The following is a 27,332-nucleotide window of genomic DNA, read 5'->3' as shown; positions in this document are numbered from 1 at the left end:
CTTTTTAATGGGACAGTTCATTTTAGGTAATCGTTTATGCGGTTCTCCTTGGGGAATATTATAGCTTGCTCCCCGTTTGCGTGAGTAAAAAATGAAACAAAATAAAATATTAGACCAGCTGATGGCGTTGTCTAAGGTCACATGTCACATTGCGCAATTCTGATGTTGTGTATTTCCAGGTTTTCATAATGACGAAATCTCAGTCAAAAGAAGACCTTATTGGCTCCAAAGAGCAGCTGCGTGGAGATCGTAAATCATTCGTCTTACCACCCGATTATGTGTTATCACCCACCGAAAAAAAGTTTCTGTTGCTCGCTGAGCGAGGAGACTGCGCGTCTGTTCAGAGGTATGTAAATTACGTCATAGAAATTATTGGAATGCTAAGAAAACACTTGCCCTGTAATTTGCATTATACCGAATATAAAAGAAAACACTTTAATTCAAAGAAATTATCCATAAATACTTGAATATTTTCTTTCTTTCCGTTAATAATATTAATTAATTGTTAAAAAAACTTCACCATTACACTGATAACTGATCCTTGGAATGGTGCATTTTATCTCGAAAAAATTTATTATATATGTTCTATTTATATGGAAATTAATAAGAAATTTCTGAAAAATATACTTTTTATTTTCATTTTGTTGTTTTAAAATATAATATTTAGTTATAAATTATAATAGATATTGATGGAATAATAATTATAATTAATATCGTGTATTATGAGTACAAAGTAATAAATGGCAGTGAAATAGTCGATAACTTGAAACCCTTGATACATTAAATTATTTCTATACCATATTCATTAATATGGTGTGTTGATTGTTTTACCACGGAGAGTGCTGAAATCGGATTAAAACAAATTATAATATTATTTTAATGTAGGATATTGGAGGAACACAGAGGTCAGCCGGATATACTCAACATCGACTGCACGGACCCGTTGAACAGATCGGCATTGATAACAGCCATCGAAAATGAAAACATGGATTTGATACAGTTGTTGCTCAAATCCGGGATCAAGGTTAAAGATGCTTTGTTGCACGCTATCAAGGAAGAGTACGTGGAAGCGGTGGAACTTTTACTGGAATGGGAGGAAAAAATACACGTCGTTGGAGATCCTTACGTGAGTTTGCGTACAACTTAAGACGAGTAGTGTCTTTAAAATACTGCACGTTACACACACATATTATCTATATGCAATATGCATAATATATTATATTATTATGTGTTTACAGTCTTGGGAAGCAGTGGAATCGTCGGCTTCGACGTTTACGCCTGACATAACGCCACTGACACTTGCAGCTCACATGAACAACTATGAAATATTAAAGATCCTTTTGGACAGAGGTGCTACATTGCCCATGCCCCACGACGTCAGGTTCGTCCTACACAAATTACAATATGATACATGTTTTTTGCAAACGTTTAATATTCATTAGTTAAAATTAAATTATATGACGCAAGTCATGAAAGCCAAAAAAACGCTCGTAGAATAGAATTAATTAATGGGCAGTATTATGCAAATGGGTTGATGCATAGTAAGTACATGGAAACGACTATACTACTACAAGGCGGCCACCTACGCTTCTACGAAATAACTTGCAATAGGTTTTTTTTTTATGTTTGATACCTACCTACTTTTATACATAAAATGTTACAATATTTTATATTTATTAAAACTATGGTATAGTTAATTAAAGTGTTAAATAATGTTGAACCAAAGACAGTAATTTGTTGGTTGTGATATATATAGTTATTTTTGACATTAAATGTTTAGAAACAAAAGAAGTATATAAAATATAAATTATATACATTAAAAAACTATATCATTGTAATTTATATAATAGCAGTTTATAAGTTATAACTTATAACCATAGTAGAGAAGTTTAAAATGAGAATACAATATTAGATTAAATGTGACGTGCACTCATACGGGTTCATAGATTTCGGTCACTCCGTATTAATTGTATATTTTACAAGCCGAGTAAATCGAGAGGGACAACCTGATTAAAAAAACTAAATAATTTTCTAGCTTTCGGTTGGAAAAATTATCACCTATTGGCGATTGAAAGCTTATCAATTATTAGGCCGGCGGGGGTGGATCTGTAACGGGGAACTGGTAAAATAAAATATAAATGATACACAGCGTCTCCGTTACATCTTATCACTTTCAATCGCCACTACAAATAGTATCGACAAAAAGTGTTGAGTAAAAAGTAGCGCGAGAACAAAATGCAATAATGAAAAAAAATCATTCTCTTTTACTGTACTGAATTTTAAACTGATACTAAAATAATATACAATAGGTATAAATGACGTAAATTCATAACTGGGTTTACCCATTAATGGGTTGAATTTTTTTAAATATTTTTATTTTCCAAAAAAAATGTTACAACAAAATATTAAGAATGATGTTAAGTAATGTAAATGTAATTTAGACGGTTTAAATATAATGCATGTTCTTAAGCCGATCTTAATGAATTACACTGATAAATTGCCATTTAGTGGTCGGCAAAAAGTTCATCGAACTATTACCTACGTAAAGCATCACATTTTTGTTATTTTATGCTGTCATTAGATTTACTTAAAGTTGCATACATCTAAGTACTTATCTATAATTATATTAATTTATTATTTCAGGTGTGGCTGTGACGAGTGTATTACGTCAAACACACATGATTCACTTCGGCACTCGCATTCAAGAATAAACGCATACAAAGCACTTACGTCTCCATCCCTAATAGCTCTATCATCAAGAGATCCTCTACTGACCGCTTTCGAATTAAGCTGGGAGCTTCGCCGACTAAGCACCATGGAATCTGAATTCAGAAATGAATATAATGTGAGTTAGTTATAAATAGAGGTTAAGGGGTATATATAAAATTACACGTTAATTTATATACGCGTGTTGTTACTCGTTACTTATTATGTTATTCAATGTGTATGTACTTACAGGAAATGAGGAATACTGTTCAGACATTTGCTACATCGCTGTTGGATCACGTGAGGACGTCGTACGAACTGGAGATTATGTTGAATCATAATCCCAAAGGTGATCCGTGGGAACCGGGAGAGAGACTGACCCTGGAACGTTTAAAATTGGCTATCAAATACAAACAGAAAGCGGTAATATTATTGACGGGGAATTAATATTTTAACAATAATAATTACATAATAATAAATACTATTCGTTATTTTTAGATATATCTTTTAACAACCATATAAATTAAAATTAGTTTCCATATATGATTCTAAGTTTTTGTAAAAAACAGTAAACACACCGTCCTGGAAAAACGTGTAAGCACGTCACACCCCGCAAGCATTAAAAATGTTATTAAGAGCTTGGGTTGAAAATAAAAATAACAAACATGTATAATAATTATCACCCACTGTGTATTATACAATATTATTATGGCGTACATTTCTGCAGAATTTATTACAAGTATATTTCAACAACATCACCTAATAATTAATATTATTATTATTATGCGCTAGAACAAGGAAATTTTTCTTTTGTTATTTAATCTAAAATAGGTACTGATGTACCCGACATTAAAAACACAATAACATATCGATTGCAAGTTACAGTGGTTCCTCTAATAATAGACTAGGTATGCAAATTGCATGCACAATAATACATTTATAGTGCACTTAAAAATTATAATAATTTGGTAGGTAATTTTTACTATTAAATATAACTGTATTAATTAGCTGTAATATAATTTAATTATATTATTGATGCTAAAATTTTAAATAAAAATTACAAATTTTACAAAAAAAAAAACCAATACAATTTTAGAAAACAAGTTATTATCGTTAAATTAAAACATATTAAATAAAATGAAACGAAAAAAATCAACTACAATTATGGGTTTATTTCTTTAAAAACAGAAAAGACATAAAACATTATTTACAAAAAGGTGGGCAAGTGGGTGTTGCTCTGCTGTACACTAGGTTACAAGTGGGTCACTGTAACGGATGTTGTTAAATTTGAATTCAGTGGTATAATATCAAACGAAAAACGATTCTGAGGGAACCTATGATATATTACTAAGTATATTTGATGACATTATTGTGAATAAAATAATTTGCTTACCTATTTACGTGGAACCTTGTTTTAAATAAATCCTCAGCTATAAAAGTTGAACATTTAAAAAAAGTTTAACTACAAAATCAAATTTAAATTTTAAATTTGATAAATTTTATCAAAACTTGAACTTAAAATGCTCAGTAAAAAATTGTGTATTTTTAATATTTTTAAACTGCTACTGTAACAATATATCAGGAGCTTTGTATTTTCACGCTTTTTGACCCAACAAATAACATTTTATTGACATTTATAGAAAAAATTTTAAACTGAAAATGTAATCATAAAATATTTTGAAAATTGTTTCAAGCTAAAAAATTGATAAAATAAACATATGGTGTAAATTTTATGTAACTACAGTTATTTCTAATAACAATAAAATTAGAAAATCTTGTGAACATTTTAACTTCAAACGTTCATAAAAATTTAATTTGACTGTCATGTGGACATTTTTTTTTTTTGATAAAGGTTGATAACTTACGAGTCTTGAATTCAATGTACAAATTTTAGATTTAAAAAGAAAATTTATGAATTTCTAACTCAAAATAATTTGCACTTTTTTGTGTTTTTTACGCATTTTATCAAAATTCAAACTTTAAATGCTTATAAAAAAAATTGTGAGTATGTATTTTTAATATTTTTAAATTGTCATTGTAACAATATATTAGGAGTCTATTGTATTACATTTTCAAGCATTTTAACCCAACGAATAAAATATTATTGACATTTATAGAAAAAAAAATAAAAAAATTGGAAACTGAAAATGTCTGTCCTCTCAAAACCAGTCAAAATATTTTGAAAATGTTATCGTGTATAGAAAATTAAAATATAAACATTCAGTGAAAATGCGTCTACGGTCATTTGTTTTGGAGTTACAATAAAAACCAAAATCGATTTTGTGTAAAAATTCCCCTTTTTTTCTTAATTATGTTTTGTTTTTCCCTGCGCTTTTAAAAACTATTGAGAATTTTAAATTTTTACCTTTCAAATGCACTAACTAGATTCACTTTCTCATCGAACAAGAAACTTTTGTAGAAATTCAAACGGTAATGACAGACAAAAAAAAACATTGATTGTAAAATCAATACATTCATCGCTCCGCTCTGAATCTAAAATGTAAATATAAAATATAGTTATCAGCTATCACAATAACAATCATTAGTCATTACTAAGATACAGTTAAAATGATGTTCACCTGATTTTTTAGCGGTTTGATATAGGCAATTTGATAGACATTTTGACAAATAATAAGATTTTAAATCTTAAATATATTACGTAAATGCTTAAGAGGATGTCAGCGCACTATTTGTTTTCTCCCTCTTACCCACGCGCAAGTGCGCAACATACACAAAACGGATTTGCGCAGAATCGTTTTTTCTGTTTTTAAGTAATTTTAGAATAAAATCACCCATTACAAAAAAGATAGAGAATAATATTTTAGAGGGAATGACGTATCGGTTTTATATTTTATTGTTATTTAACTTTGTATTCGACTTTCAAAATAAACAAAAAAATGTAAATTTATGTTTAAATCGTTTGAAACAATAATAAGAGAAATCAATATGTCATTCCCTCAAAAATATTATTCTCTATCTTTTTTGTAATGAGTGATTTTACTCTAAGATTACTTAAAAACATAGAAAAAATGATTCTGCGCAAATGCTTTTTGTCTATGTTGCGCGTGGACTAGAGAGAGAAAACAAATAGTACGCTGACATCCTCTTAATAAAATTAATTAATAATTTAGATACAAGTGGAACCATGTTATAGTTATATTGTCATTGTTTTTGGTGTTGTTGCGTAATTATAAGATTATAAATAAAAACTGTTTTGCATGAAAAAAAACTACTGATTATAAGCTACTGTCATAGTTAAGAAACCAAATGTACCTATACATAAATAAGACATAATTTGCTATAAGTCGTAGACTCGTAGTTCATTTTTATAATTTTTATATTATTATTATTAAAAAAGTTATTATTGTTTAAAACCTATTATTTTTATATTTTTGAAACTTATATTTTTTTTATATTAACGATATAAAATTTTTAAAACGATACGATAAAGCAAATATTGAAATATTATTTCAGTATTAATGGCTCTCTGTATTACATTTCTCAAAACTACGACTGTAGTGGTTCTTCTCCCAAGAAACGGTTTTTCAAAGTTTTTATCGGCACGTGTGGCCTCCTAGGTTTTTTTGTTTGTAAAATTTGTGTTAGAAATTCATAAAAAATGTTCTTTTAATATATAAGATTTGAAAATGTAATAAAAGATTTCTCATTAGTTTTTCAGCCTTTGACAAAAAAAAATTAATGGCTTTTTGTGGCTTTGTGCTAGGTATTTATAGAAATTTTCAACTTTTAATTTTTTAGTTTTTTTTTGTTTTATAAATATCGATTGAAAAGTTTTTACTTGTTCAAAAAGTGTCTTATATGTTGTTATTGTAGCTGTTTAAAAATATTGGCTCATTGATAATATTTAGTATTTATCTGTATCAAATAATCAATAATGGTATCAACTATCAACTTAAGATTTTATTCTTGTCAGTTTATTAACAAAAACATTCTTTTTTTTATTGAATATATATAAAAAAAATAGGCTGTACCTATTTTAGCCTATAGTCAGAATTCCTAAGGATATAGTATGTACGTTAACATGCACGTATTATACGTATCATGCTACGTATCCATAATATGTTCGCCGTTCGGTTATAAAGTAATAAGTACCTAATGGGTAACTAATAAGTATTAGTTTTAATAACATAAAGAACTTTTTGCTTGTGAATATTTTACAAAATACATTTTAATATTATGTACATATTATTATTACAGCGTACCTATCATTACCATTCACTATATAAAGATTCTAGTATCTACGAGTTTCAACATATGAACTTAAATCATATTTCCTAATATAATTTTATAACTGGTTTAATATAAATCAAATGCAATGCATTCTAATGTACTAAACACTTTACGATTAAGTCTGTATTTGTAATATATAATATAGTTTGTAGCTCATCCAAACGTTCAACAATTGTTAGCCGCCATCTGGTACGACGGTTTACCTGGTTTTCGTCGGAAAAGTATGGTCGGACAAATGATCGAAGTTGGGAAACTTGGTGCAATGTTCGCGATGTATGGTTCGATGTACATGCTAAATCCAGATTCAAAAATGGGCCAGCTGATGAAGAAACCGTTTATAAAATTCGTCTGCCATTCGTCTTCTTACGCATTTTTTTTGAGTATGTAAAATATAAATGTACTTCTTACCAAAGTTAGAGATAATACTATGTATAAGTTATTTCTATGGAATAACTATTAGAATTTTCTTACACATTCAGTTTAGGCTTTTATGTGGTAGAACACAATAAGTTAAGTTTAAGTAAAAGTTAAAAGTTTGTCTTACTGTGCAGTCAAAATTACCAAACACACATACTGCAATTTTTTAAGCTCCCTAAAAACAAAAAAATGTATTAAACTGCTCATTTAAATATATAATAAAAAACTAGCTTTGCTATATACAAATCTCTGTAATTGTATTGAACTGTATCAAGTAGGTACACCAGGTACTTCAATTAGTTAAATTGATCCAAATTTATATTTTCCTCAAAATATAATGTACTTTTAACCATCATAAAATTCCCGTTATTATAAAAATAAAATGTCGTTCCACAAGTCTATTTAGTGTTGCCTTTAACTTTGGATACATTGTATATATATTATATTATATATAGTATTTAAATATATTATAAAGCATTCAGGCATTATCCGTAAAACTGCATCCATTTTGCACTAATATTTATAATGTTTATATTGTTTTATAATATAGCGTTACTAGCATTAGCATCTCAAAGAGCCGAGTTTTTAGCCCTAGAATGGATTGACACCGATTGGACGAAATCGATACTAGAGGAAATGACAAGAAAAGAAAGAGGATCTATACCCGGGCCTATAGAATGTGGTATCATATTGTACATCATAAGTGAGTTTATTATCGTTTATCATGAATATACGATAAATATTAAATACATTATAATAGTACAGTTTTATATAAGCTTGATACACATACCTATATACCTACTATTTAAAACATATCAATAATCATCCAAGGACGTGTATATATAGATACTAGGAATAAAGAAAATTATTTTAGTGTTAAAGCTTTTCGAATTTTGGATGGATGTAAATGTGAAGTTACACCTGTGCAAAATATACCGATAACGTGTGTGTAAAATGTCTGCTGCAGGTTTAATATGGCGAGAAGCGCACTCGCTGTACGCGGACGGTCTGGTGGACTATGCAGCTGACTTATGGAACATAGTAGACTTCATAACCAACGTATTCTATATGGTGTGGATAAGTTTGCGGTTTTCGTCCTGGTACATTGTTCAGGTAAGTTTGTCAGTTAATTTACTACAAACGAGCTTAAGGAAAGTTAGGTGGGTATAGGTATATTGTATATAGATTTTTAAATTTAATATGTGCAAAATACTTTGACCCGGAAAATTATTGTTGTCATGCATTTCTACCTATAGTGGTTTTCCCGTTTTTTTGCAAAAAAAGAAAAAAACTTTATACGTGTATAGAATTTCAAGTTTATCTATATTTATACTTATTAGTTATTCCATTAGGGCATTATATGTATATATTTGTCCTGAAGCTAAACATATGCAAGTATCACAGCAGTCATACAAATCGTATTAAACTTTTAAAACGTCGACGAATAAATTCATATTTTTGAAGTATAAAATAACGAATCCGTAAAAATTCCACCCTGGGAATACGTGTTAGAGTAATATATAAATATGTCTAAAACAGAAAACAAAAAGCTTTCTTTCCTCATCTGCAATCATTACGAAACACACCGTTGGTTAAGTAATAATAAAATAAAATTCTTGGCTTTTTAAAAATGTTTTTTTAGTGTATAATTTTTGATACTTAAATAAATTAGTTTTTTTTTAAAACTTATCACTTGGGATAATTGAACAATATTCACCCATTTTATTTTGCTGACAAAAATTAAAATATATGTAGACTTGGAGACAATGAATGGGGAAAAAATGTCAAAAAAAAGTTGCCCAGTGTTTGATTTTTAATAATAAATATTTTTTTCAATTTTATGTAATTTATATAAAATTGTTGGTAATATTGCTATTTCTACTTGTTTAAGTACCTTTATGTACATACTATGGCCACTAATTATGTAAATTAATCGTTCTTTTCAGCACACTTTTTACAGATCCCTTACTTATACAAATATACAATACCTATCTAAGTATTATATTTGTAATTTATTTTAATTTAATATATTCAGTGGTCAGTAGTCATACTTTTATTCCTTAACTACAAGGATACTAGAATTCTACTAGAATATTGTTTTTTTTTTATATCGACTGACAATAATTACACCAAAATAATATTATTAGGGTAAATCAGTGCCATATAGCCAGGGGGTTACTGGGGGCACGTGCTCCCCCCGAAATGTTTTTTAAAAAAGTTATTAAATATGTTTTATAAAAATGTAAAGTTAAGGCTGTTAAAACTATTTTTAAGGTGTTGGATTTAGGAAATATTCTATATCCGTCATTAGGGCTGTATGACTGTGTGTGTAGTAACTGATTATTAGTGTGCGTAAGTTCCCTGAACGCTTTATGTAAGTTAAACTATAGCTAAAATTCTTGGAAATTCAAAACATACATACGCGCAGTCACACGTTACTATATTTTGCGATAAAAAATGTTCAACTCCCATGCACCACGAAAGTCCCAAAAAGCGGAAATAAAATTCACCCAAAACCAAAAGTCCTATTTTCATTTTGAAAACATATTTGAATTCGTTACTTTAGTATTACTAAAAAAAAATAAAAAAATAATTTCCTACCAAAAGATCAAAGAGTAAAGACACAGACAAAAAGCGAAGAAATTCAAATTTTTTTTTTAAATTAAAATTGGACTTCTGGAAGCAGGTATATTTTTTTCTACTTATTGGTTTAAATGCACGAAAAACGACCAGTTTTCAACAGCCTTAAAAATATTATGGTCTTGTATTATTGTCAGTAAATTGTATTAATTGTCATCATATTTGAACAAAAAATAAAATATTTTGTTTACTACATATATATTGATATAATGATTAATGATATATTATTATACTTATATTAATGAATACGAGTATAATTAGGGTTTAAATAGGTTATAATTAACCTATGGTTTACAATAATGTTAATACATTGTTATATTAAATGTAGGTATCATAGTTATTACTTATTAGTTGTTACTTGTTTACATAAATATATAGTCATAAAAAGAGTAGATGAACAAAGCCCGCCAAAGGGGTCATTTTCAGATATTCTAACATTGCAAAAACTAAAAAAATAATTGCTCCCCCAAAAAAAAAAAAATTCTGACTATGACACTGGGGTATATAATATAACACAATGTCACAATATATATAATTGCTAAAGAAGTGGGAATATAGTATAAAATTAAAACGAGGAAGGTAGTAGGTACTAGGTATCCATCATAAAAGAGAATAATTATCAAAAAAAAAAACGTAATTAAACCAACATAGTACAATATATAATATCTCGGCTGTTAGATGAAAGGTACCTAATAAGTAATAAGTAATAAATAACAGCTATTGACTAAATAGCTACTCAATATATTACATAATAACTTACCATTTACGGTTTCCCCATATATTTTTAATTTTAACTAATAAAACCACCACTCCAAGTGCCTACCTAACCATGAATGTAGGTATAAGGTATGATAGTATTAACCACAATATTGTATAATCGTAACTTTTTGATGGCCAGATCCTTCGGTTGGTGCGTCGTGCGTGACATAATGCCGTGAGTCAAAATAATATTAAGAGCTACACGGGCTACGCGCATGAAACATAGCGAATTTATGCTCAGCAGATAACGTTAAGCTCCGTTAGTTTAAAAATTAGAGTTAATCGACTTATTATAATAATTTATAAAACTTGATGGTAAGAACATGGTGTTTGTATGTGAGTTCTTTACGATAGTTCCATTTTTAAGCAAGTTTTTCGTATATAATATGGCGTAAATTAAAAATGCCCATCACTTACATATCAATTGAAAAATGGATTATTGTAAAAAAACTCACATACAAACAAAGAGTATAAGGTATCAGGTCAAGAGTTTTTTTTTATCATGATGATCGGATATAAACAAGCTGTATGGATATAAAACAAAATGTTATCATTTTTACATGTTATCATTATTTTAAGGTTATGTTTACGTTGATAAATGATAACAACGAAGCGGCTAACAAAATAACAATATTATTTTTCCATTCACGATTGAGTTGTAAGTTCCAACTTTTAATTTATAAATTAATTTGTTTATTATTTCAAAGAAAAAATTCATTATTTCAATTTTTTTTGATAATCGTGTAGTCAATTAATTTAAATCATAATATGTATGTGTTATAAGTTATATTTTATATTTCGGTGCGTAAGGTGCGTAAACGTCTGTACCGATGTTAGTAATTCACTAGTCACTCAGTAATCGAAGTTTCGTTACATTGACCATAATGTTTTCGCTGTGCAAACAAACCCGTATACCAACTTGCGTGGAGCATGCTGTTTATTGTTACTTCTTCAATCGTGTGGAAAAATGTCTGGTGGTGGCCGGTGTTAACATTCTACGGGTCTACCGATTGGTACCAACTGATACGACTTGTCAGCCACCTAAAACCAAATTTGAATGTCTGGCCCAATACACATTATTTGGTAATATAATGTGCCTGCAATCTGTAACATTGTGTCCGAGTTCTCCAGATGCTTTATTAATTAGCTTCTCTGAGGCCAAGTTCAGTTTAGTTGAGTATGATCGTGACATGCACAGTCTACGTACATTGTCATTACATTATTTTGAAGACGATAAATTTAAAAATGGCCATACTCAACATTGGAGTCCACCATTGATTAGAGTAGATCCAGATGGTCGGTGTGTAGTTGGTTTAGTTTATGGAAGTTATTTTGTTGTTCTACCATTTGGCCGTACAATCGATGACAATGCTAAAAGTGCTCAAGTTATGCCTAGCTATACAATTCCGATATCTAAAATAGATCCCAAGATGAATAATATTATGGATTTTGATTTTTTACATGGGTATTATGAACCAACTTTACTTATTCTCTATGAGCCAGTTAAAACTTTCGCTGGACGTATAGCAGTAAGGAAAGATACATGTGCAATGGTAAGTTTTGTAAAATACATGTACCTAATTATAAAATTAATAAAATTAATAATAATATTTTACAGGTGGCTATTTCACTTAATATTCAACAGCATGTCCATCCAGTAATTTGGTCTTTAGATTCACTTCCATATGATTGTCAAAAAGTAATTGCTGTATCTCGTCCAATAGGCGGTGTTCTGATTATGGCTGTTAATTCACTAATTTACCTCAACCAAAGTGTACCTCCGTTCGGTGTTGCTCTTAATTCCATAGCCAAAACATTAACCAATTTTCCTTTGGGACAGCAAGAAGACATTAATCTTGTTTTGGATCGTGCTACTGCCACATTTATATCAAGCGATAAGCTTGTGACATCACTATGTAACGGTGATCTCTATGTGATCACACTATATGCCGATAGCATGCGTGCAGTTAGAAGTTTTCATTTTGAAAAATGTGCTTCTAGTGTTTTAACTACATGTATAACGGTATGTTTAGATTCCTATTTGTTTCTTGGGTCTAGACTTGGCAATTCATTACTTTTGAGATATTATGCACGGTCTCAAAGCAATGATGACGAACCCAGCATAAAGCGTAAAAAAACTGACGAAACTGATGAAGACCTCGTTGAATTAGAAGTATATGGCAGTGAAGTACAGACATCGATTTGTTTAGAAAGTTATAGTTTTGAAGTATGCGATAGTATTATAAATATAGGACCATGCAGTCAAGCATCTATAGGAGAGCCGGCTTATATATCAGATGAATTTAGTAGTGATGAACACGATGTAGAATTATTATGTACATCTGGTCATGGAAAAAATGGAGCATTAAGTGTACTTCATCGTTCCATTAAACCTCAATTAGTCACTACTTTTCATTTAGATGGTTACAAAGATATGTGGACTGTTCATGGTGAAAATGATTTTCATACATTTATGATATTAACAAATGTAGATTCAACTTTAATTCTTCAAACTGGACAAGAAATCAATGAATTGGATTCTTCAGGTTATGCTACTCGTGAGCATACAGTTTTTGTATGTAACATGAATAAATTTGTTATACAAGTTTTGAGGTATTCTGTAAGATTGCTTAATGGTTCTGAACAATTGCAAAGTGTTTCCTTGGATTTTGGTTCTCCGATAATACACGGATCAAGCTGTAATCCCTATGCTGTATTGCTGACTGAAGATGGACAAGTAATAATTCTAACTGTAAAATCAACAGGAAGGATTTTACTCATGCGACCTACTAACTTTGAACAAATACCTCAGACAAAGACTCTGGCTGTGTACCGTGATGTAAGTGGCTTATTTTCAAGCACTATGCCTCAAGCCGAGATCCCATTGGTTGGTCCAAAGTTACAGCATGATCATTTTGTCAGTGATTCTGTGGAAGACGAAGAAGAGATGTTGTATGGTGATGCAAGAGATCCTTCCTCTAGAGAAACACCCCATAATTCAGTTTCTAACAAAAACACTATGTGGTGGTTAAAGTTTTTAGAAGTACCAACACCAACATATTGGGTTGTTTTAACCCGAGACAATGGATACATGGAAATTTACACCTTACCTGATTTTAAAATAAAATATCGAGCAGCCAACATAGATGAATCTCCCATGATTCTTAAAGACAGTTTGGAAGAAGGTTGTTATTTCCCTAAAAAAACTGAAATAATAAAAGAAATTTTGATCGTTCCATTAGGATATCAAGACAAACGACCTATTATGTTTGTTAGATTAGATAATGAGGTAATGCGATTTTTAAATATATTTATTTATTTTTTATTATAAATTAATTTAAAATTTTTATAGGTGGTTATTTATGGTATACATCGACACCCGGAAGGTACATTAAAGATGCGTTTTCATAAAATGACTTCATTGCTAACATTTCAGTCAAGATCAGGCAACCCCCTGGAAGGAACTTCATTGCTACGTTATTTCAGTAAAGTAGCTGGTCACAACGGTGTTTTTATCTGTGGACAAAATCCTCATTTAATTTTACTCACTGTACGAGGCGAACTACGGTGTCATCCGTTGCATATAGATGGACCAATTATGTGTTTCGCTCCTTTTCATAATGTTAATTGTTCACAAGGTTTTCTGTACTTCAATTCTGATCACAAGTTAAGAATTTCTATTTTGCCTACACATTTATCATATGATGAACCTTGGCCATTAAGAAAGGTATATTTTGTCTTTTAATTTAAAAAAAAGAAGATTTTATGTGAATCTATCATACCTGTAAATATATAAATGGTTAAAAGAATTGTTTTTCATGTTGGATTCTTAATACTACAAAACAACATCATTATTATTTGTTATACATTAAATATGTATTATATAATATGTATAATATCTTACATTGACCACTTTAAATTTATTAAACATTAATAATTTTATATTTGTTTGTAATCCCTAAGTTTTTGCAAGAGGAAATGTGGTAGATATTTATTGCTTTTTAGTTGCACATTTAACTATTATTTCATGATATAAGAAATATATTAAAATTAAAATGTAATCGATCTTGTCTTAACACATACAATGTAAATAATTACCACTGTGTACAAACGTGTATTTTTTGTCTAAATAACTTAACGATATATGAATATTTTAATAACTTCCAATAAATAGGAAAAATGATAGACAGTTTCTAAAGCAGTACTTACATAATATTTTTCTGTCGTATATTAAAATATTTTATTTAAATTAGATTTTCATTTTATTAAATTAACCATGATTACAAATTTACACTAAATTATGATTTCTAATATAAATGTATAATTTTTTGAAATTTAAAATTATAAAAATCTGTATATAAATAAGTCACTTAGTTGTGATTTTATGATGATAAATATTTAGTCTTAGTACTTCAGTATAAAAGACAGCAAAAAACATTCATTAACTATGGAGTCCATTGACCGCATTTTTGAACCATCAATTTATATACTTTATTAATCTACTTAATAATAACTTCTTATAATTTGATTACAAAATCTTGGTTAAAAAATCTATAAAAGGGTAGAATTTAAAATAAATTTAAATAATTTTGTTAATTTTGTAATGAAAAAAAATCTTTTACCATTTATACATTCACATATAATCTATAAGTTGATTAAGAATTTGAAAAAATAAAGTTAACTCTGTACAGTGTATTGCTTGCAAGATAATTTAATTATGTATTGAAATTCATTGTGATTGTTACTGATAATTATTTTTGTTTAGGTTCCACTTCGTAAAACACCACATTTTATAGCTTACCACTTGGAAACAAAAACTTATTGTGTGGTTACTTCTTCATCTGAACTTTCTGCAGCATATTATCGATTCAATGGCGAAGACAAAGAACTGACTACAGAAGAACGTGATCCCCTGTTTCCGCTACCCAGTCATGAAGTGTTTACGTTGGAGCTGTTTTCCCCTGCCTCTTGGGAACCAATACCAGATACAAGCATTGAGACTGAAGATTGGGAGCATATTACTTGTTTGAAAAATGTTGCTTTGGCATATGAGGGAGCTCGTAGTGGTCTCAAAGGTTATATAGCAATGGGTACAAATTACAGTTATTCAGAAGACATCACTAGTAGAGGGCGTATATTTTTATTTGATATTATTGATGTCGTCCCAGAGCCTGGTAAACCATTAACTAAAAATAAAATAAAAATGATATATGCTAAAGAACAAAAAGGTCCTGTAACAGCTATTACTCATGTAGTTGGATTTCTGGTGACTGCTGTGGGCCAAAAAATTTATATTTGGCAGCTCAAAGACAATGATTTAATTGGTATAGCATTTATAGACACTGAAGTCTATGTTCATCAGATGTTAAGCATTAAAAGTTTAATACTAGTTGCTGATCTGTTCAAGTCCATTACACTCCTGCGATTTCAGGAAGAATACCGTACATTGTCTTTAGTATGTCGTGATTCCAAACCATTGGAGGTATTTGATATTAATTTTCTTATTGACAATGCTGAACTTGGTTTCATGGCTTCGGATAGAGATCAAAATTTGCTTCTCTACCTTTACCAGCCAATGGCTCGTGAAAGCTATGGTGGCCAACATTTAGTTCGCCGTGGCGATTTTAATATAGGATCTAATGTAAATTCATTCTTCAGACTTCGCTGTAAACAATCGACAGTGGCATCTGAACGGCGAGAGGCTATTGGATCTGATAAACGACATGTGACTATGTACACCACCTTGGATGGTTCAATTGGATATATTGTACCGATACATGAGAAAAATTATAGAAGACTTTTAACATTACAAAACATGTTAGTGAAGAATATAACACATCTAGCTGGATTAAACCCAAAAGCTTATCGCAGTTTTAAAGCAACTGCTCCTGAGAGAATGAATCAAGCTAGGAGAGTAATTGATGGTGAGCTCGTATGGATGTATGTGACGTGTATGAATGCTAGACAGCGTAATGAAATTGCCAATAAAGTCGGTGTAAAGACAATAGAGTTGTTACAAGACATATATGAACTAGACCGGACCACTTGGCATTTTTAATGTCTAAATTTTTGTGTGGAAATACGTTCCTAATGTCTAACTGCAGCATAAATACATTTTGTTGTGGACAAAGTTGACTATTAACTTTGCGTTTTAGATCAGGGTGTCTTTTGAAAAATAATTATATCACTGTTTTTTTATTTTTACGATAGGTATACTATACCTATATATAAAAGTATTTTGTCACTGGCATGAAATAGATCACTTATATACTATTATGTGTAAATATTGTTATGTATAAGACTAGTTTTGTATAAAAGAAAAAAACTTATAAAATTTTCTATTTGTGCATGTAGTACCTTTGTATATATATTTTTGTCTACTCAATAATTGTAATCCTTCTTGTGTATTATTTGCAGACAGGCAGATTTTGTCAATGATTGTCTTGTGTCTTGAAACCATTTCTTGTAACCAGTTAAACATTTATTATTTTATTGATTATTGTACGTTTAAGATTATAGTATATAGTTTATTTAATACCTACATATAGAAGACCTATACCCTGTGTTGTAATATTTAAAAGTGCTCACCTGTTTCAGGGGAAACAAATTTTTAGGGGTGTTAAGAGACTTTTGAGCCTTTAATAAGTAATCCAATGACCTATTGACCTGCCAGACTTTAATTTTAGTAGTGATTTGAAAATCATAAATATTAGTAGGTAGGTAATATTTTATTGTAATAATAACCTACAAGGTACCTATATTGCATTGCTTGGTATAAACTTGGTTTTTTATAGTTAAATGTTAATTAACAAAATAAGAATATTTCTTACTTCACAGCTTATACAAGATATGTATTAGGTCTGCTGAACGAGAAATGACAAGTGAGGCAACGAGTGTCTACTTAATAATACCTATAGTATAAATAATTAAATTATGTGATATATTTATGTACCTACAATATGCTACAAGGCCTACAATAGTTCCTCTCCTCGTTCCTGCCACTTCCTGGGAATTCTTTGGTTAAATCTTATTAGTTATTAGTTATCATAATATAGTCATAGATTAAATATGTGGGTATTTAATCTGTGGCAGGTAAAGTATTAAACTAGAACATAATATACGCCTAATTCATTAAAAAAAAAAATACAGAATGTTTAATATTATGAAGTAAATAATATTAATAATTACAGTACCTACCTACTTAATATGATCTGGAAATAATATAGGTATTTAATCACTATTATATTTTAATATTTTATCACCCTTTGGGTGTAGACCCTTGTACTAAAAGTAATAAATACTTATTTAATATTTAAAAACATTTTAATAAATATTTATAAAAATGTTTATTCTAACGATAATAGTCTTTAAAAATGGTTTTAGAATAGTATAAAATATATGTAATATTGGATCTACCTATTCATTATACTTGGACCATTTTTATAATTTATAAATATTGATAGATTACTAATAATTAATATTAACCATCAAAATGTAGGTAGGTATTTCTATCAAAAATACAATTAACAATTTTTGTATGTTAATGTCAATTGACGGATGCAGGTCGACTTATGTACTTAGGTAATTTCGTAGGTTAGCGCACATAGGTATGGGTCTCTACCATTTAAGAGGCAACATTTAGGCAATTTATAAACTTATAGCTTATTGGAATCTATGTGTAAGTAAGTTAGTTGTAAATGATTATTGGTGAAATTATATGTGGGTACTATAATTCTCGTACGTGCATTCACTATACGAGTGATAGGTATAGGTAAACGTCTGATTTTAATTCTGAAAAAATATTTGAATTCAGCAGAAAAATGTCTGTAAACCTAGATTGCAAGGAAACTTTCCGTTTTTAATTTTTTATTATGATTCGAAAAAAATTATTTTTAGTTTTTCTATTATAGAATTGAATAATATATGATTTATTGTTTACAAATTGTTCCGTATGCTCTATAGACAATTTTCTAGAATCAAAATCGGACAACGTAGATCAACTTTAATTTTGTCAAAATTTAAGGTGTTTTGAGCTAACATTTATTGACGGCAGCAGCGAGGCCCCTTAAACGGGTTTAGTGAATTCGATAAATCGAAATTTTTCAGATTTCAAACTGACTATAGAGAATCTGAACCAATATACGATTTCAGAAGCACTGGTAAAAAAGGGATATTTCCGCGGGGGACCAAAAACGCGCTAAAACGGCGGTATCAACATTTTTTTATTCGCAGTTGCATTTCGAAATATCCCAAAAAGAAGAATGACAATTTCGTAATACGACGCGCTGGAATCTGTGCAGGGTTTCTACTTTCTATATATACCTACGCACCCAAAACACTGCCAGCGCCACTCACGTGAAATAATACATAATAAACTATACCTAGGCACCTATTGTATAAAATATGTATAATTATTATATAGTAAACACACTTAACTATTACTTATAATATAGATATAGGTATCGTCGATATGTTTTCAGACGTATATTATATAGGTTAGCTCCATATGAGTATTATATGAGTGTATGAGTATGACCCTGCCCGGCTGCCCTCCTCTACACATTAGATTTTCAAAACTGTATTGACTCCATTCGTTTGTGCTTTTACATTTTAATCCCGTCGTTTGGGCTCAACGCCTTTCTAAGTTATCTGAATTTCAAAGCGGAGAGGGACATGCTTAGCCCGCTCAACTTATTAGAAATCCAAATATATGCCATTCGTTTATATAACGAAGATGTCATAACGATGATAACTGCGCACCTTTATAATATTGTAATAGGTAGTTTAAATTATTCCTCCGAAATACCTAGACTGAAACGTCGGCGTATGAATTATTCTTCGTCGGGCTTTTTTTGATGCCCTACTTCTTATCTTCGGGGCGTTTCGGACGAGGCAAAACTGCGATTTATAACATATTTTTATACATCCGTTTTTGCGCGTTTCCCGTCTCCTCTTCATCCACTGCTGTGATGTAGTCTCTCCCCCTCGTGCTTCTGCCGTCATTGTCTATTGGTTTGTGTATTTGTGTCCAGTATGTTAGTGTTCAAAAACTCGTTCGAGTGACTTTTGCAGGTCCGTCTCGTTTCGCATAATACAGTACACCTAGATAAAATGAAAAATATACTGCGCAAGACAATAGTGCTAACTGCTAATACGCAGTATAGGTAGGCATAGGCACGACTCAGCTACACATTATATTATTATAGTTTTACGGATGAACAATTTTTGACTTAATCACGTCATTATATAGAAATATACAATACAATATAATACTGTATTATAATAATTATAGGTACTTCATATCATACTTTGGAGATACTTATTAGTTTTTGTAACTCTTTTGTTGTAGGTACCTACGATGATTATGAATTACCTAGAAAAATTGCCTAGTATGTAGTCCAGTGGTGAATCTATAGAATTATTTTACGGTGGGTGCTATTTTGATAGTATCACTCCTTATGGAGGTACTTATGATACACGATCTTGGTCAAAAACATATTTAACCTATTCTGTGGTAGTACAGTCTACAATATTAATATGTTTAGCTATAAGTGATACCTAATACCTAAATAATTTATGATAAAAATAAAAGTTCAATATGCTAAGCGGTGTGGTAGCTTCAGCTCCCAAAGCACCCCCCCCCCTAAATCGGCCATTACCTAGTACATATACAATCCAAATATAAGTAAAATATAAACTGCTCACAGATTCGACCAAAATCACACTCTTCCCTTTTCGAGCAAATTAATATCATGTACCTATACTACCTGTTTACTTGGGTTTCTTAACAGTAAATTGTATATATTTTATACCTACCTATTAAACGTGTTGTTTGGTCGTATAGAGAGAATACAGTGAAGGGTATGATCCTTGGTTGCCGCGAGAAGACTGGGATAAATTCGACCCCCATTTGGTGTCCGAGGGAGCGTTCGCAGCTGCCATGATATTCAGGTAAAAATTTAAAATATTTGATAGTTTATTTTCACATCTTTTGCAGGATACTTATACACAATAATAATATTTAAGTTAACTAATTACGCAGTCACGTATATTGCGTATTGTGTTGGTGTATATGTTGAAAACTTACAAGTTCTAATATATAAGTATACTCGCTAAGGGTTTTTATAGGGGTGTTAGGGGTTTTGGTCATTCGGGTGCAAGACCCTGGTTATTCATGACGTGTGCCACTAAATTCGAAGAACATCATTGACGATAGTAATATAATATATAGTTTACGGATAAGGACAGCGGACATGCTAAAGCAACTTGTGCGTACATCGATGATCGACACGTCAAAACGATACATAGGTTTGAATGAACTATGAAATCATAACAAAAATTAAATTAATCACATATTTTTGTATGGTAAGATTCGATAAAATAATAACTTATTGGGCAATTTTAACAGACAAAAAAATTTAAAAATTTAAATTACCTTTCTCGGATAAAAATCAATTCAATAATTGGGTAGGAATTCAAAGTTTTAAGATAGTTTTTAAAAATACAGCGAAAGTTAGTAGATATTGTTAGAGGTTCCGAAGAGACCGAAAAGCGTTCGCGTGATGCGTGAGCCCTCATAAAATCGTATCTAGGTAGGTACCTATATATTATGTATACAATAATAATAATATGAATAAGCCAATATTATATTATGTAGGTACCCCAAAGATGGGTTAGCCATAATCCATATGGCTTCTGAGATTACACTAATATTTCGTTGACGTTTTATAGTTTCTTAAAGCTCGTGCATATATTCAGCGTAAACCCTCACCTGGGACCACTTCAGATATCGTTGGGTCGTATGATCATCGACATCATAAAATTCTTTTTCATCTACACGCTGGTGCTTTGTGCTTTCGGATGCGGTAATATTATATTATATTATTCTTAGTATTTACCTTATTATTGTGATTTATTGATTGACGACATATTTTATAAAATATAATTGAATTATTTTATACAGACTGTAATGATATTTTAGTCTTATCGATTTCCCACGTAGAGAACTAATACTCTGTTTTTTTTTCTTCTTTTGTGTATAGGTTTAAATCAATTGCTTTGGTATTACGCGGACTTGGAGTCGAAAAAATGTTACCACGACAACAGTGACATTGCTGATTTCGAAAAAGAAGAAAAGGCCTGTTCGACGTGGAGGCGATTTGCCAAGTTTGTATACACTTTATTTTGTTTGGCAAGCGCTCGTAAATTAATGTAGGTATATTATATAAGATTTAAATTGGTTGATATCATTAGGGTATATATACCATATCCCATATACCATAGTATAATATATACTATACCTATCCCCTAATGGTCTAATGATATCAACCAATTTAAATCTGTAATATTTCTCAAGTTGTCTGGAAACTTTTTTACTACTAAAATGAGTATAATGATGTAGTCTGTGGACAGTGGGTATAGATACTGTGTATTATGTATAATCGAATAGACGATTTTATTGATGAGTTTTATAATGTTTGATTTTATAGGACGGTACTAAATATAGTAGCTGTTTAAATCAGTGGTTTTCAACCTGAGGGTTGCGAATGATGATTTAGGGGTCACCAAAAATGATGAAAAAAATGGTTTTTCTTATCAAAGTTAATTATTTTAATGCCGAATAACGTATAACTAATGTTATCTGATGATGGATAAACGAAGCGTTAGAAATTAAAATCCCGTTTTAAGCGGTTTTTCGTAATTTGTCGGTGGTTTTTCCCGTGGCATTAACTAACTATTGAGGAAATCGAAAAAATACCTCTCTAAAGTACCATCTTGATCCAATTTGATCCAATTTTCAACCAGTAATCTCTTCCAATGTTGAAGACCGAATAATTGTTTTACTATATATTATCGTGTATAAGTATATATATAAGCACGCAGGTCCTACAAACACATACAAAAATAAATCATTATTGTAAAATACATATAATACATTCATCGTTCTGGTCATAATCTAAAATATAAAAATAGTGATAAAAAAAAATTGTTTAGGGTACTCTGTTATGTTTCTTGGAATTTTATAAAAACGAGTGATGTTAAATTTCATATTAACGAATTTGTGTGATAATTTTATTATATATATATAATTCTATGCAACTTCAATCGAATTGATAAAGAAATCTATACCATATATGATAATATGACGTAGTATGTTACAAACCTGATGGTACCTACTGCACCTAGTATGTTATGTAGGTACCTATATAATATTATATACACACCTAGATAGGTGATGTATCTCTATGGCTCTATACATAGTTACACTTGAATACCTATACTTAAAAATATATATATTTAAATAGATACATTTGAATATACCTATACTTGAATCGATTAACGATTATAAATGTTATAATGATATCCCAACATACTATTTATCATTGCGTCTAACGGGGACATTAAATTAGGTTCCTTTCTACTGTCCTTTTTTTTTTTTTTTTATTGATCTTGAGCCCGGAAGCAGAGGCCATTAGCTATTTTTAGTTTTTACTGTAGGTTATTAAGTCGGTAGGGGGAGGAACTCATGTGTGTTTAGTTTGGCAGAATTTTTGATTGGGCACCCGTAGGTATCTGCCATTCCCGGGTGGGGGATGGCGACATTTGTTCTCCGGACACCGTGACTTGTCCGTAGAAAAATGCCACCCATAGCAGAGGAATCGAACTCGGGTCGACTGCGTCGCAGCCGACGCCTTAGTCCGCTCGGCTACTCCGTCCCCCCCTTTTTTTTGTATCTATTATAAATGCGTAAATGAAATTCAAACAGCACGTATGTATATACAAATTATGTACCTATATACAAATTTTATATAGGTAGATATTGTTTTCTGCGATTTTTTTGTATGGTGAAAATATCTTTATAACGTCACACAATTTTGAAACTCTGTCGCTTTTTACAGTATATTCGAAACATCTCAGTCCCTATTTTGGGCTGGTTTTGGACTTGTTGATTTGACAGCGTTTGATCTAACCGGAATTAAGAGCTTCACTAGATTTTGGGGTCTACTGCTGTTCGGATCGTACTCGGTAATCAACATAATCGTTTTGCTAAACATGCTTATCGCTATGATGTCCAATTCGTATCAGATAATTTCGGTAAGTCTCGGAATTAAATTGACTAGCACTCATATAAATAATATTATTTTTTTATCTTGAAGGAACGGTCTGACATGGAATGGAAGTTTGCTCGTAGTTCGTTGTGGATTTCGTATTTTGAGGACGGAGACACCGTACCGGCTCCTTTCAATCTGTTTCCTTCACTTAAAAATGTCAAACGTATGATAGGCCTCGAGAAGACAAAGCGAACATCCGGGTCAATGATTGTAATGATACTCAAATAAAATGTTGTTACATTATTAATTTAATGATTTGATTGTGATCGATTGCAGTTCAAGTCCAGGGAAAAAGCGTCAGCCCGGCATGATATTGTTATGCGGCTTTTGGTGAGACGCTATGTGACTGCAGAACAACGCAAGAGCGAAGAATTTGGCATTACTGAAGATGACGTGATGGAAATACGACAAGACATATCGTCCATGAAGTTCGAGATGATCGATATATTCAAGCAAAACGGGTATAAAACACCCAAAAAAGAACACGATTCTAATGTCGGTAAGAATAAATCGTTTATTCTAACTTAGAAATATTTAATTCTAGGCCAGAAAGGTTTAACATACAGGTTAGGGTGAAGGTACTATTACAAAAATCTACTTGGTAATTTTATCGGTACAATTATTCTGACAACTAAGGTCATTTTAGTCTGAAGGTTATTTTTAGTCAGGTTTACTGCAGTGGGGGAGGGTATGGTTTAGAACACGTGTATATGTGGACAGGTTTTGTCATTAAAAACCCGAGTGGTCACCCATCCAGAATCTAGCGACACCGGCCGATGCTTGATCTCAGAACATGTTAGTGACTGAGGCCACACCACGTCACACTAGGCCACTAAATAACAATAATAATAATTATAATATTATTAATGGTAATGATCAAAAGGCAATTTTTACATGTAAAATAAAAACTGATAAAAAAAAGAAATAACACTAAAAAACTGCAAACGGGTGAAGTCTATAGTTGTTATTTAAAAAAAATAGTAGTATAATCAACTATATGTATTTATTTCATTAAATAAATTTGTGGAATTATTAATAACACACGGGAACAATTTAATGTTGAATAATATATATAGATATTCATTTTGTATGAGTCATGATTAAACATAAAATATTATAATTTATTATTAAAAGATAGGTTCTGATATTGCAAATCAAAAAAATCCTAAAAATAGCTCTAACAATTATTTTCGAATCCATTATTTGACGTATATTTCCAAAATACAGCAGAAACTTTAATGACTAGTAAAATTCTAATTTAAAATACCTAGGTGTCTATTTAAAACTTATATATTTATCATTTAAACTAGAAAAATAAAAATATTATTATGAGAAACATTAATATTAAAATATAAACAATAGTATAGGTATATTCAATGTAAATAGACAAATTAAAAAAAAAAATCATAAATAATATAAATAAATGTTAAGGTTAAAAAACAAAAAAATAAAATTTAGGGTACGGCTATACTATCTTACGTAGTACGCATCAAATGTATACGTAGCTGATATAGCTTTATCTTAAACCAATAGAAAAATAACAAATGCATTTACAACATATTCATACTTTAATCATTAGATTAACTGGTATAATATTATATTGATGATTTTATTAGTTACTTTTTTAAACTTTCACGCGTTAGAAATTTTGTTTCTCCTTTTTTCTGAAAGCCAGGCTATGTTCGAAAAAAGGGCAGTACACATTTTTTGGCCTGACCCGGTAAAATATGCATACAGACTAGGTCTTACTGTGTACGTTTTAAGTATAAGTATATTAGTGTGTTATTATAATATTAACTTTACCTATATATTAATTGTGTTCGTAAATTTAATGCGAGTGTGATTTGTTTGTTGTACAGCCCAAGGAAAGAAAGGCCGGGTGATGGAACGTCGATTGCTCAAAGACTTCCAGATCGGTTTGGTCGAGGGATTGATACAGGATGCTATGGCGTCTAACGAAAAGGGACCAAAGGACGTATTCAGCAAGATCGCAAAGGCCATCGGCCGGCGGACCAGCCAGGGCAGCAAGAAGAAGGACTGGAACGCGGTGGTGAGGCAGAAGAGTCTGGCCAGGGACCCGATCGGTAGCACGGCCGAGGGAACGGAACGGCGACACCGGCAGAGCGTACGCCGGTATATCCTGGACCACCAGAAGGACAGCCTAATGTCGATGGACGCCGAGCGGCTGGTCGAGTACAATCCGCTGCTGGCCGAAATAGCGCCGGCGGCACGTGTGGCGTATGCCAAATTCAAGATACCAAAGATCAAGCAGGAGTACGAGGAGAACACGATGGGACAGGACGAGGTGTTTGATAACGTTCCCACCGTGGACATTGTGGACGAAACGAAAAAAAGTTCGATCGCCCGGCCGAGACCGAAGAGTGCTAGGCATTCGCCTGTGGCCGGTGCATTGCCCTATCCGTCGACCGGTACTGACAAACAGCCCTCCGATACTGGGTCGACCAAGTCGGCCGATGCTAGTCAACAGCAAACCAAAACGATCCAACGAACAAAGACCACAGAACTCAAAGACAGTGCATCGGCGTCCGTCGCGGGTGACACCACCAAGGTTGTTCCCCCTGGAGTTCTAAAAAAAGGACCGGTACAAACGAAACCGGAACCTGGTACATCTCGAGAACCGGTAAAGGACACTGACGGTCAATCTCAACCATCTACTTCTGGTTCGGGAGGGAAAAGTCAAAAAGAGGCAGAAAAGGAGCACGAAGGATCTAAGAAACAAAACACTGGTAGTTCAAAAGACTCCGATAAAGCAAAGGATGCGGATAAAGCAACGGACATGGATACATCAAAAGACTCGGATAAATCAAAAGACTCGGATCAATCGAAAGACGCAGGTACATCAAAAGATACTGGAAAATCAAAAGACACTGATAAATCAGAAGAAAAAGATAAAGGTGGCAAACTCTTGAAACCAGAATCTCCGAAACGGTCAGCGAGTCCAAAGAAACCAGGCGGTAAATCAAAAGTCACAGGAGAAATTTTGACTGGTTGGTTGTGAGGACTGCGATCACTCCCTTTTTAGTGATGATAAAATACATTTATAACGAGAAAAATATTAAATTGGTTTATGGCCTAGTGATCTTCTAAAATATTATAATTTATCATTGAAAAATCTACAAAATGTAAGTTCACTAAATGAAGATGTCTAAACGTATAAATATATTTTACTGTCAACTAAAATACAATATCTGTGTCTGAAATAAAAGTTTATTAAAATAAAATTTAAAAGTTATAGATAATTTAAGGTTTTTACATGTTCCGAGTAGCGCATACTGTTTTATACCTAACTGATAACTGAATAAACTTTCGAAAATTATATTTTTGGTAATATGAATATTGAATTATATATTATAAATCACTGTATACTTTTTTTACCGAGTAATGAATTCGATCTTATGATGGCTAACATAATATTATCATTATTGA

The 27,332-nt window shown here is 31.1% G+C and overlaps 2 protein-coding genes and 1 long non-coding RNA gene across 3 annotated transcripts; 2 read left to right on the top strand and 1 right to left on the bottom strand.

Annotated features, from left to right (window-relative positions):
- On the top strand, window positions 1-27,091 carry LOC132942483 (transient receptor potential protein-like). The gene is made up of 16 exons (XM_061010902.1): window positions 1-80; window positions 180-346; window positions 886-1,126; window positions 1,239-1,381; window positions 2,644-2,845; window positions 2,959-3,129; window positions 7,103-7,337; window positions 7,925-8,077; window positions 8,342-8,487; window positions 20,618-20,724; window positions 21,505-21,638; window positions 21,816-21,939; window positions 23,673-23,868; window positions 23,931-24,095; window positions 24,162-24,384; window positions 25,745-27,091. The coding sequence occupies exons 2-16, from the start codon at window positions 189-191 to the stop codon at window positions 26,902-26,904; spliced, it is 3,558 nt and encodes a 1,185-aa protein (XP_060866885.1). The 5' UTR covers window positions 1-80; window positions 180-188; the 3' UTR covers window positions 26,905-27,091.
- LOC132942484 (uncharacterized) lies at window positions 2,465-11,050 on the bottom strand. Its single transcript, XR_009664288.1, has 3 exons — window positions 10,775-11,050; window positions 2,957-3,087; window positions 2,465-2,822 (listed from the first exon to the last, which is right to left on the bottom strand). It is a non-coding gene; the product is annotated as an uncharacterized LOC132942484 (long non-coding RNA).
- LOC132942482 (cleavage and polyadenylation specificity factor subunit 1) lies at window positions 11,418-18,035 on the top strand. The gene is made up of 4 exons (XM_061010901.1): window positions 11,418-12,326; window positions 12,392-14,062; window positions 14,126-14,500; window positions 15,539-18,035. The coding sequence occupies exons 1-4, from the start codon at window positions 11,658-11,660 to the stop codon at window positions 16,829-16,831; spliced, it is 4,008 nt and encodes a 1,335-aa protein (XP_060866884.1). The 5' UTR covers window positions 11,418-11,657; the 3' UTR covers window positions 16,832-18,035.
- Window positions 27,092-27,332: the final 241 nt, after the last annotated feature.

This window comes from Metopolophium dirhodum, chromosome 4, assembly GCF_019925205.1.
Source record: "Metopolophium dirhodum isolate CAU chromosome 4, ASM1992520v1, whole genome shotgun sequence".
Classification (NCBI taxonomy): Eukaryota; Metazoa; Arthropoda; class Insecta; order Hemiptera; family Aphididae; genus Metopolophium; species Metopolophium dirhodum.
Note: the sequence above shows the minus strand (reverse complement) of the source record. Positions and strands in the feature narration are given on the sequence as shown.